The sequence below is a fragment of the Bombina bombina genome, chromosome 3 (genome assembly GCF_027579735.1).
Source record: "Bombina bombina isolate aBomBom1 chromosome 3, aBomBom1.pri, whole genome shotgun sequence".
In the NCBI taxonomy this organism is placed as follows: Eukaryota; Metazoa; Chordata; class Amphibia; order Anura; family Bombinatoridae; genus Bombina; species Bombina bombina.
Window position 1 is genome coordinate 829,792,587 of NC_069501.1, and position 13,684 is coordinate 829,806,270.

The window sequence follows — 13,684 nt, forward strand, 5'->3', positions numbered from 1 at the left end:
CCACTCAGCCTTTCATCCTTCCGAGGTCGATAAAATGAGCAGTGCCTTGAGACTCTTACGGGTGATTAGCTGTGCTTTACAAGTACCCAATACATACAATACATACATAACTTCAAATGTATATTTAATGTACTCACTATTTCCTGATATTAATAAACTTATCTGGTCAACATATATGTCCCATCTAATATAATTTAGCATGTATTTATAGAGTCTAAACATGAGTATATTACTTATCATATTTTAGAAGATGTGTTTAAAAGTTACATTTCTATTGTTGTCCCATATTAATATAAATACAGTATGCTTGTGGATATCATTTTAATATCTAGTGTCTGGACTTATGTATGTTGATAATATTGTCTGGGTGTGGAGAATGTTAACTTATATGAACTCAATTCATTTCATATTCAGTATTATACAAACAGACAGTCTCATATCCATTTATTTGTACCTATTATTTGGACAGTCTGAGGCACATATTGAATATTTGAAAACTACATAATTTTATCTCATATGAAGTTCTAATTTCTCCTTTTTTTAAACCAAAATAGTTATATGCATGCAGCTTTCACAGGGTTAAAGGATGTTTTTCTTACTAATCTTCATATAGATGCACATCTGGAATTTGTGGATTCAACTCAGAATGGGGTAATTAACTTTGCATGCAGAGCAGTTGCCTGTCATGAAAAACCTGTTTCTTGTGCATACACTAAAGCTTCAAAGAGTTGAATATTGTAGATTTTTCATCTGCTTATCCACAGGGGTCATTATCTGGTAACTTTAATTTCATAGATTTTGATCTGAGCAAATGTAATTTAGCATATTGAGTGGGGAGGGGGTCTGAGCTGAATTATGAGGTGTAATCAGCAAGGTATCTCATGTCTGACCTCAGAATTACAATACACAGAATGTATCCAGGAATGGTATTAAGCATGCTCAAATGTAATTTTTGATAGATTGCATACTTATTTTATTATATATATATATATATATATATATATATATATATATATATATATATATATATATATATATATATATATATATATATATATATATATATTATCTACTGACATTCACAGATACCCTGACCGAATGTCTTTTGTTTTTATAAACATTGGATAAACAAAATGTTAAGTTGTTTAAAGTAATGAGGAAAGATTGTTACACTTGGATATTAATTACAATCCATTCAGCATTAATGGCCCCCTTTCAATCTGCAAATGTAAAATTGCCACCCTCACACTACATCAGTTGACAAGTGCTCAGTGGCCTCTAGTTATCAAAGGTCTTGCAGACCTGATCCGACAGTGCGGACCAGGTCCGCAAGACCTCACTAAATGCGGAGAGCAATACACTCTCCGCATTTAACATTGCACCAGCAGCTCACAAGAGCTGCTGGTGCAACGCCGCCCCCTGCTGACTCGCGGCCAATCGGCCACCAGCATGGAGGTGTTGATTTCCAGCGATTCCTGTCCGCCTGCACAGAGCAGGTGGACAGGGTTATGGAGCAGCGGTCTTTAGACCGCTGCTTCATAACTTGTGTTTCTGGAGAGTCTGAAGACTCGCCAGAAACACAGGCCCACAAGCTCCGTATGGAGTTTGATAAATATGGGCCTATATGTTGCTGCTTTGATTTAAATGTTATGCAAGTAGTAAACAGATTATTTTAGCATCCTGTTAAAGGTAGTTAAGCCTTGATCATAAATGTGAATTTCAAACATAGATCAAAACTATTTATTTCTCTGCAAACCTGTTTACATATATATGTGGCTGTGCCTGTCTTTGCCTATGTTTGCATATATGTATGTATTATGCATTTGTTTTGTTACAAATGCACATTCATAACGAAAAAACAGATATTAATTTTCGTAAACAAAAATGAATCTGATTGAATGCACCAGCAAAATTTAAAGAAAACAAAAAAATACTGATGGAAATTGTCAGTATTCATTTGTTTTCTTTAAATCTTTTTAGGGGTACAATACCTACCCTAACAGGTCCTGTGAGCCGAGTTCACTCAATCTCATCTTGGTGTGGCCAGGGCTCTGGCAAGAAGAGGATCAGGTTAGTGTGCTCTTCAGATCACGTTAGGTTAAATATTATAGCTAATGGCAACTTTTTACCCGTAGCTTTGAAACATATACCTTCATTTTAATGAAAACTAATGTAAAAGTTACTAAAATTCAGTATTCATTTAGTTTGAAACAAAAGGAATACCAAATAGTGCAGCTAACGAATACAACATTTTGTCTGAAATGAAATTTTCTTGGCTGCACACATCTAGTATTTATGTATTGTGTATATTTTACTGTTTTCTATAACAGGAGTGCAGTGTCTGTGTGCTGTGGTCTATTAGTAGTTTTTAGTGATCTGTTCGAGTGTGTACTGCACACTAAATCCTTCATTTAACACCACTGTTAAATTTTAAGTTTTAGAAAAAATTCTGCATGCTGAGCAAATATGTATTTGATATGTGTACTTAATAGTAAGAAGACAACCAGTCAATCTAAGTTCTACCATAATCTTATCAGAAATAGCTTTCTTTGAAAGAACAGTACAAATGAGCCAATATGCAATACTTGTTTTTGTCCCTAGCACTAACTATAATCATGATACATTGGGTTAGATTTCTGAGGGCTCATTATGTTGACAAGGGTCTTGTTGATCTCCTAAGTTCATATTTAAAATTCATTCACTTTTTTTTCCAGCATATTGGCAAAGGCCATTCCTGAAAATAACATGTATAATTATATGAGGTGCCCAGTACACCCGAACATGTCAGAAACACGTTTACAAAACATGTTCTTCAAAAGCATGAAATTGTTAAACATACACATCTGTTTAGTTATAGTCAAGTAGTCTCATTAGATAGAATGAATTGTCTCAGCAATCTCACAGATGCAAACTAGGGGCTGATCATGTTAGGTGTGGTCTGGATTCCCCTACACCAGTTTAATTCATTTTTTATAATATTTTAAACCTATTTATGTGATGCTATTATCCTTCACAATGAATTCTGTTCTAAGTATCCAGAAGTGAATGGCTGGCAGATAAATGCAGCTCCGTTAATTATAATACAGCAGCCCTAAGAAATGGTCACAAATATTTATGAATCTCACAATTTTTGAGTTGAGAAGTTGCATTGCGTTTTTTTTCGGCTAGATGATATTTTCACTGCTTTTCTTGAATCTAGGTCATGGTTTTTTTGATACTTCCATGTAACTAACTATGCTAAAGTACTGACATGTGAGGCAATTTTCTGTAAAGTATGCTCAAAAAAGCAATTATATGTGAAAAATAATGTCTAGTTATCTTTAGTGCCTTTTATAACTGTATTGCTTCAATGGGGACTGTCTCCATTTAAAGTTTTAACAACGAATGCTTTTTATATCTTTCAGGCTTGTCAGACATTTTACAAATAAGTTTAAAATCACCTTTTTGTGGTATTAATAATACTGTCTACATCCTACAGGAAGACAAACCTCTGATATTTAGTAAAAACAAAAATCCACTTATATAATATTAGCATTTTAAGCTGTATTCAGCATGTTGTCATTGTAGTAAGATATTATTTATGAATACCAGGGCAGGGAGATGAAAGTTTGATAAAGAGACTTTAAACCCCCAAAGGCACCTGATTCAGTTTGTTTTCAAGCAGTAAGAATGCCTGTGCTGACGTTTGTTGCACTATGTGAAAACATGAAAGATTATATTCTTAGGAGCAATGGACCGTAAATCAACACTTATTCCAAATTCCTATCAACTCTGATGTTAGGTTCTTGCTTTTGATTTAATTAGAAAAGAATGTGAGAAGGAATTGAGAAGGTTGTTGTAGAACATCTTAAATATATTCCACAGATGCTTATAAATAACTTAAGCCCTTTTGTTTAACCTGGGGGCAAAGACAATTACACTAAGCAAGATAAGGTTACGCAATTGTGTTGTGGAATTTACCTTGTGATGGTCACAAGTGGTAACTATTAAGTAACTTCTCTTTACTAGTTCTAGAAAGGTACAGATCTCCCAGAGGGTACTCATTAGCCAGAGTTAATTAGTGTGTAACATTTTTACAGTATAATGTAAAAGTACTTAAGACAACACTAAAAGTCTCAGGGAAATAGTTGTGAGGCAATAAAAAAAAATTCTCACAATCGTTCATGCATCTCAGAAGTAAATTGCATTTAACAAAAAATAATGTTATTTTTATGTTTAAATTTGTAGCTCATCAAAAATAACTATATGTAGAAATAGTTTGTTTAAAATGTTGCATATCTTCCTCTACCATGTCCATTGGTATATGTTTTTAGCTAGTTCAAGGTGGGATATATTTGTTTGTCTTGTTTTAGATATTTGAGATTTTTGCGGTAACAGGGGTGCGTTGCTAACAAGCATTTTTTTTTTAACGCTCCCTTAAGACAACGCTGGTATTACAGGTTTTTTAAACCTGGCGTTAGCCGCAAAAAGGTGAGCGTACAGCAAAATTTAGCTCCACATCTCACCTCAATACCAGCGTTGCTTACGGTAGCGGTAAGCTGGCTAAACGTGCTCATGCACGATCTCCCCATAGGAAACAATGGGGCAGATTAAGCTGAAAAAAACCCTAACACCTGCAAAAAAGCAGCGTTCAGCTTCTAACGCAGCCCCATTGATTCCTATGGGGAAACAAAAGTTATGTCTACACCTAACACCCTAACATGAACCCCGAGTCTAAACACCCCTAATCTTACACTTATTAACCCCTAATCTGCCGCCCCCTACATCGCCCACACCTGCATAATATTATTAACCCCTAATCTGCTGCTCCGGACACCGCCGCCACCTACATTATCCCTATGAACCCCTAATCTGCTGCCCCCAACATTGCTGACACCTACATTATATTTATTAACCCCTAATCTGGCGCCCCCATCGTTGCCGCTACTATATTAAATTTATTAACCCCTAAACCTAAGTCTAACTCTAAGTCTAACACCCCCCTAAGTTAAATATAATTTAAATAAAACAAAATAAAATTACTACAATTAAATAAATTAATCCTATTTAAAACTAAATACTTACCTATAAAATAAACCCTAAGCTAGATACAATATAACTAATAGTTACATTGTATCTAGCTTAGGGTTTATATTTATTTTACAGGCAACTTTGTATTTATTTTAACTAGGTAGAATAGTTATTAAATAGTTATTAACTATTTAATAGCTACCTAGTTAAAATAAAGACAAATTTACCTGTAAAATAAATCCTAACCTAAATTTCAATTACACCTAACACTATCATTAAATTAATTACATAAACTAACTACAATTAACTACAATTAAATTAAATAAACTGAAGTACAAAACACAAACAAACACTAAATTACAGAAAATAAAAAAATAATTACAATAATTTTAAACTAATTACACCTAATCTAATCACCCTAATAAAATAAAAAAGCCCCCCAAAATAATAAAATTCCCTACCCTATACTAAATTACAAATAGCCCTTAAAAGGGCTTTTGGTGGGGCATTGCCCCAAAGTAATCAGCTCTTTTACCTGAAAAAAAAAATACAATACCCCCCACATTAAAACTCATCACTAACACACCCTACACAACCCTACTCTAAAACCCACCCAATCCCTCCTTAATAAAACCTAACACTACCCCCTTGAAGATCATCCTACCTTGAGCCGTCTTCACTCAGCCGGGCAAAAGTGGTCCTCCAGAGGGGCAGAAGTCTTCATCCAATCCGGGCAGAAGAGGACCTCCAGACGGGCAGAAGGCTTCATCCAGGCGGCATCTTCTATCTTCATACATCCGGAGCAGGTCCATCTTAAATCCAGCCGACGTGGAGCATCCTCTTCAAATGAAGTCCAAGCGAAGAATGAAGGTTCCTTTAAATGACGTCATCCAAGATGGAATCCCTTGAATTCTGATTGGCTGATAGGATTCTATCAGCCAATCGGAATTAAGGTAGGAAAAATCCTATTGACTGATTCAATCAGCCAATAGAATTGAGCTTGCATTCTATTGGCTGATTGGAACAGCCAATAGAATGCAAGCTCAGTCATATTGGCTGATCCAACCCTTTTAAGGGCTATTTGTAATTTAGTATAGGGTAGGGATTTTTATTATTTTGGTTTTTTTTAATTTTATTAGGGGGATTAAAGTAGGTGTAATTAGTTTAATTCTTGTAATTATTTTTTTATTTTCTCTAATTTAGTGGGGGGGGGTTTGCAGACTTTACTTTATTTAATTTAATTGTAATTAATTGTAGGTAGTTTAGGTAATTAATTTAATTATGGTGTATTGTTAGGTATAATTGTAACTTAGGTTAGGGTTTATTTTACAGGTTAATGTGTCTTTATTTTAACAAGGTAGTTATTAAATAGTTAATAACTATTTAATAAGTATTGTACCTAGTTAAAATAAATACAAAGTTGCCTGTAAAAATAAAATAAAACCTGAGATAGCTACAATGTAACTATTAGTTATATTGTAGCTATCTTAGGGTTTATTTTACAGGTAAGTATTTAGTTTTAATTTGGAATAATTTATTTCATTGTAGTAATTTTATTTAGATTATTTTAAATTATATTTAAGTTAGGGGGTAGGGTTAGGTTTAGACTTAGGTTTAGGGGTTGATAACTTATATATATAACTTATAATATAGTAGCAGTGACGTTGGGGGCGGCAGATTAGGGGTTAATAAAATTTAACTAGTGTTTGCGAGGCGGGAGTGCGGCGGTTTAGGGGTTAATATATTTATCAAAGTGGCGGTTATGTCTGGTCAGCAGATTAGGGGTTAAACTTTTAATTTAAGTGTTTCTGATGTGGGGGGACCCCTCGGTTTCAGGGCTAATAGGTAGTTTGAGGATGTTAGTGTACTTTTTAGCACTTTAGTTAAGAGTTTTATGTTACGGCGTTAGCCCATAAAACTCTTAACTACTGACTTTTAAATGCGGTAGGAGTCTTGACAGGAGAGGGTCTACCGCTCACTTCTTCCAAGACTCGTAATAACGTCATTAGGAAAATCCCATTAAAAAGATAGGATACGCAATTTACATAAGTGGATTTGCGGTAAGCTCGAGTCGCGGAAGAAAAGTGAGCGGTACACCTGTACCTGCCAGACTCGTAATACCAGCAGGCATTAAAAAGCAGCGTTGGGACCTCTCAATGCTGCTTTTTAAGGCTAACACAAGGTTCGTAATCTAGCCATTAGTATTTTGTGTATAACATAATGTATTCCTTATCTTTGTTTCTGGTGTGATTAGATACCTCTACATATATGGAATATCTATTTAGGTATTATAGTTTAAGATGGATAGTGCTGGCTAAGAAATCCTGTATTATTTCTGTCTTTTTCTTTTCTTATCTTATTTTCTACCTTATATGAGATTTATTCCAAATAATGATTCCTCCGATGCACCCTATGACACATTTTTGTTGAGGTCTCAGGTTTTTCTGTACTAAATAATTAATTTGGGTAGTTCTATGAGCTGGTTTGATTAAAGGGACAGTCAAGTCCAAAAAAAAACCTTCATGATTCAAATAGGGCATGTCATTTTAAACAACTTTCTAATTAACTTTCCTCACCAATTTTGCTTTGTTCTCTTGGTATTCTTAGCTGAAAGCTAAACCTAGGAGGTTCTAATGCTAATTTCTTAGACCTTGAAGGCTGCCTCCAATCTAAATGGATTTTGTTAGTTTTTCACCACTAGAGGGCATTAGATCATGTGTTTCATATAGATAACATTGAGCTCATGCACGTGAATTTACCATGGACTCAGCTCTAATTGGCTAAAATGCAAGTCTGTCAAAAAAGTCTGCAGAGGCTTAGATACAAGGTAATTACAGAGGTAAAATGTGTATAATTATAACTGTGTTGGTTATGCAAAACTGGAGAATTGGTAATTAAGGGATTATCTATCTTTTAAAACAACAAAAATTCTGGTGTTGACTGTCCCTTTAACTATTTCGATGTATATATATATATATATATATATATATATATATATATATATATATATATATATATATATATATATATATAAATGTGCAAAAAAGATCTGGTGAGTGCACTCTCCTTCTTGAATTATATTGCTCCTTCTGCTTTTTTTTTTATTGAAAGATAGTATGTAGTAGATTTTTTAAGAAAAAACACATGCTAGGGTTCCTCTAAAATAATCAGTATTTAGATTTCTTTCTTTATATATATAGGGTAATAACACTGTTATGAGATATTATATTTTGCACTTGTATAATATCCAGAAACATTTTTTTTATTTTTTTATTTTTTCTTTATTTCAAAATGTATGTATTAAGTTTTTAATTGAAACTCTTTTGACTACCCCCCCCCCCCCAGTAATATATACACAGGGAAACATTAGAGCAAGCAGTCATATTAGTCTGGATGTATATCATACTGAAGAGTTAACAATATCAAGATTTTCGAGACACCTTTTTTATCCTCAAGAACTTTCAAGACTCAAATGTGTACAAAAAATTATACTTTTGGAACCACCTTTGCCTCAGGTAAGAGGATGTTTTGCTTGATAGCATTAGAACTCAAACTATATTTTTCCTTTATCTTTGACATATGTTAGCATTTAGGATAAAAATATACACTTATTTTTCAAAAATCAGTAGCAAACATTCGTATAAAATCCATAAATTCTTAAAGAAATCAAAAATAGTTAATACTGACAAAAAAATGATATTCCCAACAAACTGCAATAAATGGTTTCTCATTTGTTATGTACACTAGAAGCCTACGTTTGCAAAATGTATTATCTTAAAGGGACACTAAAACCAGATTATTTATTTAATGATTCAGATAGAATATGCAGTTTTAAGCTACTTTCTAATTTACTCCTATTACCATTTTTTTCTTTGTTCTCTTGCAATCTTTATTTAAAAAGCAGGAATTTTAATCTTAAGAGCCAGCCAATGTTTGGTTCAGAACCTGGGTTATGCTTGCTTATTGGTTTGCTAAATGTAGCCACCAATAAGCAAGCGCTATCCAGGGTGCTGAACCTAAAATGGACTTGCTCCTAAGCTTTAAATTCCTGCTTTTTAAAAAAAAAAAAAAAAAAAAAAAAAGATAGCAAGAGAACGAAGAAACACTAATAATAGGAGTAAATTAGAAAGTTGCTTAAAATTGCATGCTCTATCTGAATCATGAAAGAAAAAAATTGGGTTTAGTATCCCTTTAACTGAAATTACAGTACAAAAAAATAACTCTTTGGCTATAAACTCTAAATACTTTTCTAGGCTATATTTTGTGACAACAAAATTATCTATATTTCTAAAGTAAAAACCATATACACTGAAATAGTATGCAGCACAATAATATCTAGGGACAAATTATGAGTGGAGCGCTATAGTTAGTGCAAGGAGCATAAATGCAATTACGAGATTGTGGCATTCTTTATGCTCAAATTCATATTACTAGTGGTGTGTTGTTTATATTACTGCAAATTAGTTTGGGAAAACTCCCGGTAATTTACACTACCCATATTTTCTACGGGTGGCATTGAGTAGCAATGTCCGCTCACATTACAAGTTGAAAGTAAGTTAATGCTTAAACTTTCAGGTCACGTAAAGAGTTTAGCTAGAGGAAACAATTGCATTAAACTATTCTATTTACCCTTAAACCAACATGCTCCATATTGCAAACTAACACACTACACTATTAACTGATAAACCACCACAACCCCCACTACAAACTAACCCACTACACTATGAACCCCTAAGATGCCACAACCCCGCAAAATAATCCACCATGCTATTGACCCTTAAAACACCCCAACTTCTTTCGCAAAGTAAACAACTACACTATTAACCCCTAAACCGTCACAACCCCCATTGCAAAGTAACCCACTAACATCTAACCCCATAACCAGCTAACCCCCATAAGCTTAGAACCCTTAAAAAAGCCTAACCTTACTTGAATAATAAAAATAGATTAAAACGGGCGACAGTGCTCCATCTTCATTCCAATTCCAGCGGTGGTCTATCTTCATCCCAGCAGTGGTCTTCTTATCTTCATCCAGGCGGCAGTCTTCTTATCCTCATCCTGGCGGCGATCCTCTTATCTTCATCCTGGCGGCAATCTTTTTATCTTCATTCTGGTGGTGGTCTTCTTATCTTCATGCACACTGAATTTTGAATGCAAGGTTATGTAGGGGGCATTGTTGCATTCCTATTAGGTAATTTTCAATTTCAAATTCAAATCGGCCAATAGAAAAAAACTTGAATTTAATTTGAACTTAAAAATTGGCCAATAGGAATAGAAGGGTGCCCCTATATAAAGAGGGTACATCACATTAAAAATTCAGAGTGTAGCTGATGAACACATGAACAGGACGTCAGGAATGGAAGATAAGAAGATGGATGAAGATAAGATGATAGGATGAAGATAAGAAGACCACCCGGATTGATCTTTTGTGAATACTATCTTTGAGGTTTATTGTTAAGATTTTTTGGGTGGCTTTTTTTTTCTTTTCTTTTTTTTTAGATTAGGATTTTTTTATTTTATTTTTTTATGGGCAGCAAAATAGCTAAATACCCTATCCAGGGGAATTTGTAGAGTGTTTTTTTTCTAGATAGCCTTTTTTGAGGGATGGGGGGTTACTTGTAGAGTGGTGAAGTTATTATTTATTTATTTATTTTGAATAAAAAAGCTAAATAACTTTAGACAATGCTGTACAAAAGGCAATTTTAAGGGCTATTGCTGTAGTTTATTGTTAGTATAGGTTTTCTATAGGGGTTGTGGAAGTTTATGAGTTAATAGTGTAGTGGATTACTTTGCAGTGGTGGTTGTGGCGGTTTAGGAGTTTATATTTTAGCAGGTTACTTTGTGATGTGGAGGTATGACGACAGTTTAGAGGTAAATAGTGTAGTTGGTTACTTTGTGGTGGGGGTTTTTGCGGTTTAGGGATTTATATTCTGGTGGGTTTCTTTGTGGTGGGCTATGTAACTTAAAACACGAGCACTACCTGATGCATGTATAGAGCAGAAGTCGATCAAGGTTTAGCCCCTAAATTTTTGTTTTCTTAAAGGGACATGAAACCCAAATTTTTTTCTTTCATGATACAATTTTAAACAACTTTTCAATTTACTTCTATTATTTAATTTGCTTCCTTCTCTTGTTATCCTTTGCTGAAAACTTTATCTAGGAAAGCTCAGGAGCAGCAGAGAACCTAGGTTCTAGCTGTTGATTGGTAGCTGCATATATATATATATATATATATATATATATATATATATATATATCGATTGTGATTGGCTCACCCATGAATTCAGTTAGAAACCATTAGTGCACTGCTGCTACTTTAACAAATGATACCAAGAGAATGAAACAAATTAGATAACAGAAGTAAATTGGAAAGTTGTTTAAAATTGTATTCTCTATCTGAATCATGAAAGAAAAATGTGGGTTTCATGTCCCTTTAATTAAATGCATTTATTATCAGCTTTTTGATAGTTGCAGTGTATTATTTAAGGGACATTAAATATTCAATAGATTATGTGTGCAGCCATTTTAGAACATAGGTTACACTGCAGTTATCTGACGCAGAGTTACTGTACATGTGCAATCACATCAGCACTGGAATGCAATAAAAGGTTAAGGAGTCGGGAAACAACCTCAATACTATGAATAAAAATGTATTTAGTGTTTAATGTCCCATTAAGAGAAATTGTTTGTTTCTTCTCAGGATTTGTGGCAACCATAAATTTCTAATAATTCTAAATTTAATTAAATTACAATTAAATTCACAGGTTATTTAGTAGCACACTGACACACTTTTAATTTTAAGCTTCAGTTTCCTAATATACACAAACACACACACACACTATATATATATACACACAGTGCATTTTTGTAAAAAGAAAAGGTGCCGGTACTAAAAAATAAAAATGCTGGTACTCATTGATTATTGATTGATAAATTCTGCTCAGTAACTTTGAGAAAAGCAAAGGGACAAAATTATTTACAATGTTTGATGTATTTTGCATCCCCCTCTTGTGAAAACTAGAGTATTTAGATAATGATTAAAAATGTTACTTGTTAGGAGTTGGCAAAGGTGGGGTTACTCAGTACCAATGAGTACCCCCACAAAACAGCCCTGTGTGTGTATATATATATATATATATATATATATATATATATATATACACAGAACATATTTTTATATATATTTATTTCTATTTTATATACTGTATCTATATCTATCTATATATATATATATATATATATATATACACATACACACAAAGAGAGAGACAGTTTTTACTAAATTAGATTGATATGTTATGCTTTTGAAGGAAATCATTAATATTTACATAGGTTCATAACATGGACAATTTATTCCCTAATGCACATGTAACCAATAGCCAGCTTACCCTTCCTGCATAATGCATAACTGTGAAGATGGGACCATGCTCCTTGGATGTGACATTTCCATTTCCGTCTTTTGCAGATGTATATACCGTGTTTGTATTAGACATTTCCATAAGAGACTGAAGTCGTTTAGAAAGACTTTGATCAATTGAATGCATTGACTGACTTTCCTCATCTAGCACAGCCAGAAAACCCATAGGTTTCTGAAATACAAATTAGATGTTAGAATATTAGTGAGTTTAAGTTTAAACGTTATTTGATGGGTGGTGTGATCAGATTTGTTTACATTAAATACCTAGCTCATAGCTTTGTATTAGTTTCATATTCTAAGCTATTCTTTCAAATCACATTGGTTTACTTGATAAATGGAATAAATAATAAACTGCACTTAGATATGATCATATCAATACCTGGAACTGCAATATACATCTGAACCTGAGACAATATCTAAACTATGTATACATTTAGCCTAAATTGAGATCTAATGGATTATGCCCTCGTTTGATAAATCAAAATAAATAAAAATGTCACTTTTTCTATATGTTTGAATGGTAACCACTTGTCTAATTAGGTTTTATTTTTTGTTTCTTTATAAAAACAGACCAATCTGGAATGGACTGTCTACAAAAACTATTTCTTGGTAAAAATTAAAAATGAGTTAAAAGTACACGTAAGTCATTTGTTTAAGATGTATTGTAATCAAATAACAAAATATTCTAGTTTGTTACAGCATTTAATGATCAATGAGCACTGAAAACTATAACCTAGGTCCTATGGCATCTGCTACTGACAGTGATAGTTGTGCAACACTTTCAAAATGAAAGTTTCATTATTTAGATAAAGGTTACAATTTAAACACAGCCAAAATATTTATATTATTAAATATAGCTTTGTTGTCTTTCAAAGATAGCATATCTAGATAGGTTAAGGTGTGTGCATATGTGTTAGGTCCATATGGAAGCAGTGTTTGCAACATTTTCAACACATAAATAACATATATAAGCTAGCCCCTGCTACAGCCTTGTTTAAATGCTCAGATGGGAGCAACTATATTAGATTCATGTGAGGATATTTCCCATGTGTGAAGATGCACACAGTAGTCATGAGAGGTTGCGTGCATGCTTAGATGCAAAGACCATGTTTTGATTTCTCAATTTACTTTCTTCAACTTGCAACCACTGGACCCAGGAAACACCAAGCAGACAATGTCCCTCTCTGAAACAAGTCCTGCAGCACCAAGCAATTAAAGAATCATATTCTAAAGCTCAGATTCCATTATAAATAGAAG

General features: G+C 33.4%; 1 protein-coding gene across 1 annotated transcript in view; it reads right to left on the reverse strand.

Annotated features, from left to right (window-relative positions):
- MYO16 (myosin XVI) overlaps positions 1–13,684 on the reverse strand; it is a 944,954-nt gene that overhangs the window by 257,578 nt on the left and 673,692 nt on the right. The window contains exon 22 of the mRNA XM_053707787.1: positions 12,399–12,599. Coding sequence (XP_053563762.1) covers positions 12,399–12,599 — 201 coding nt within the window. The remainder of the gene's footprint in view (positions 1–12,398; positions 12,600–13,684) is intronic.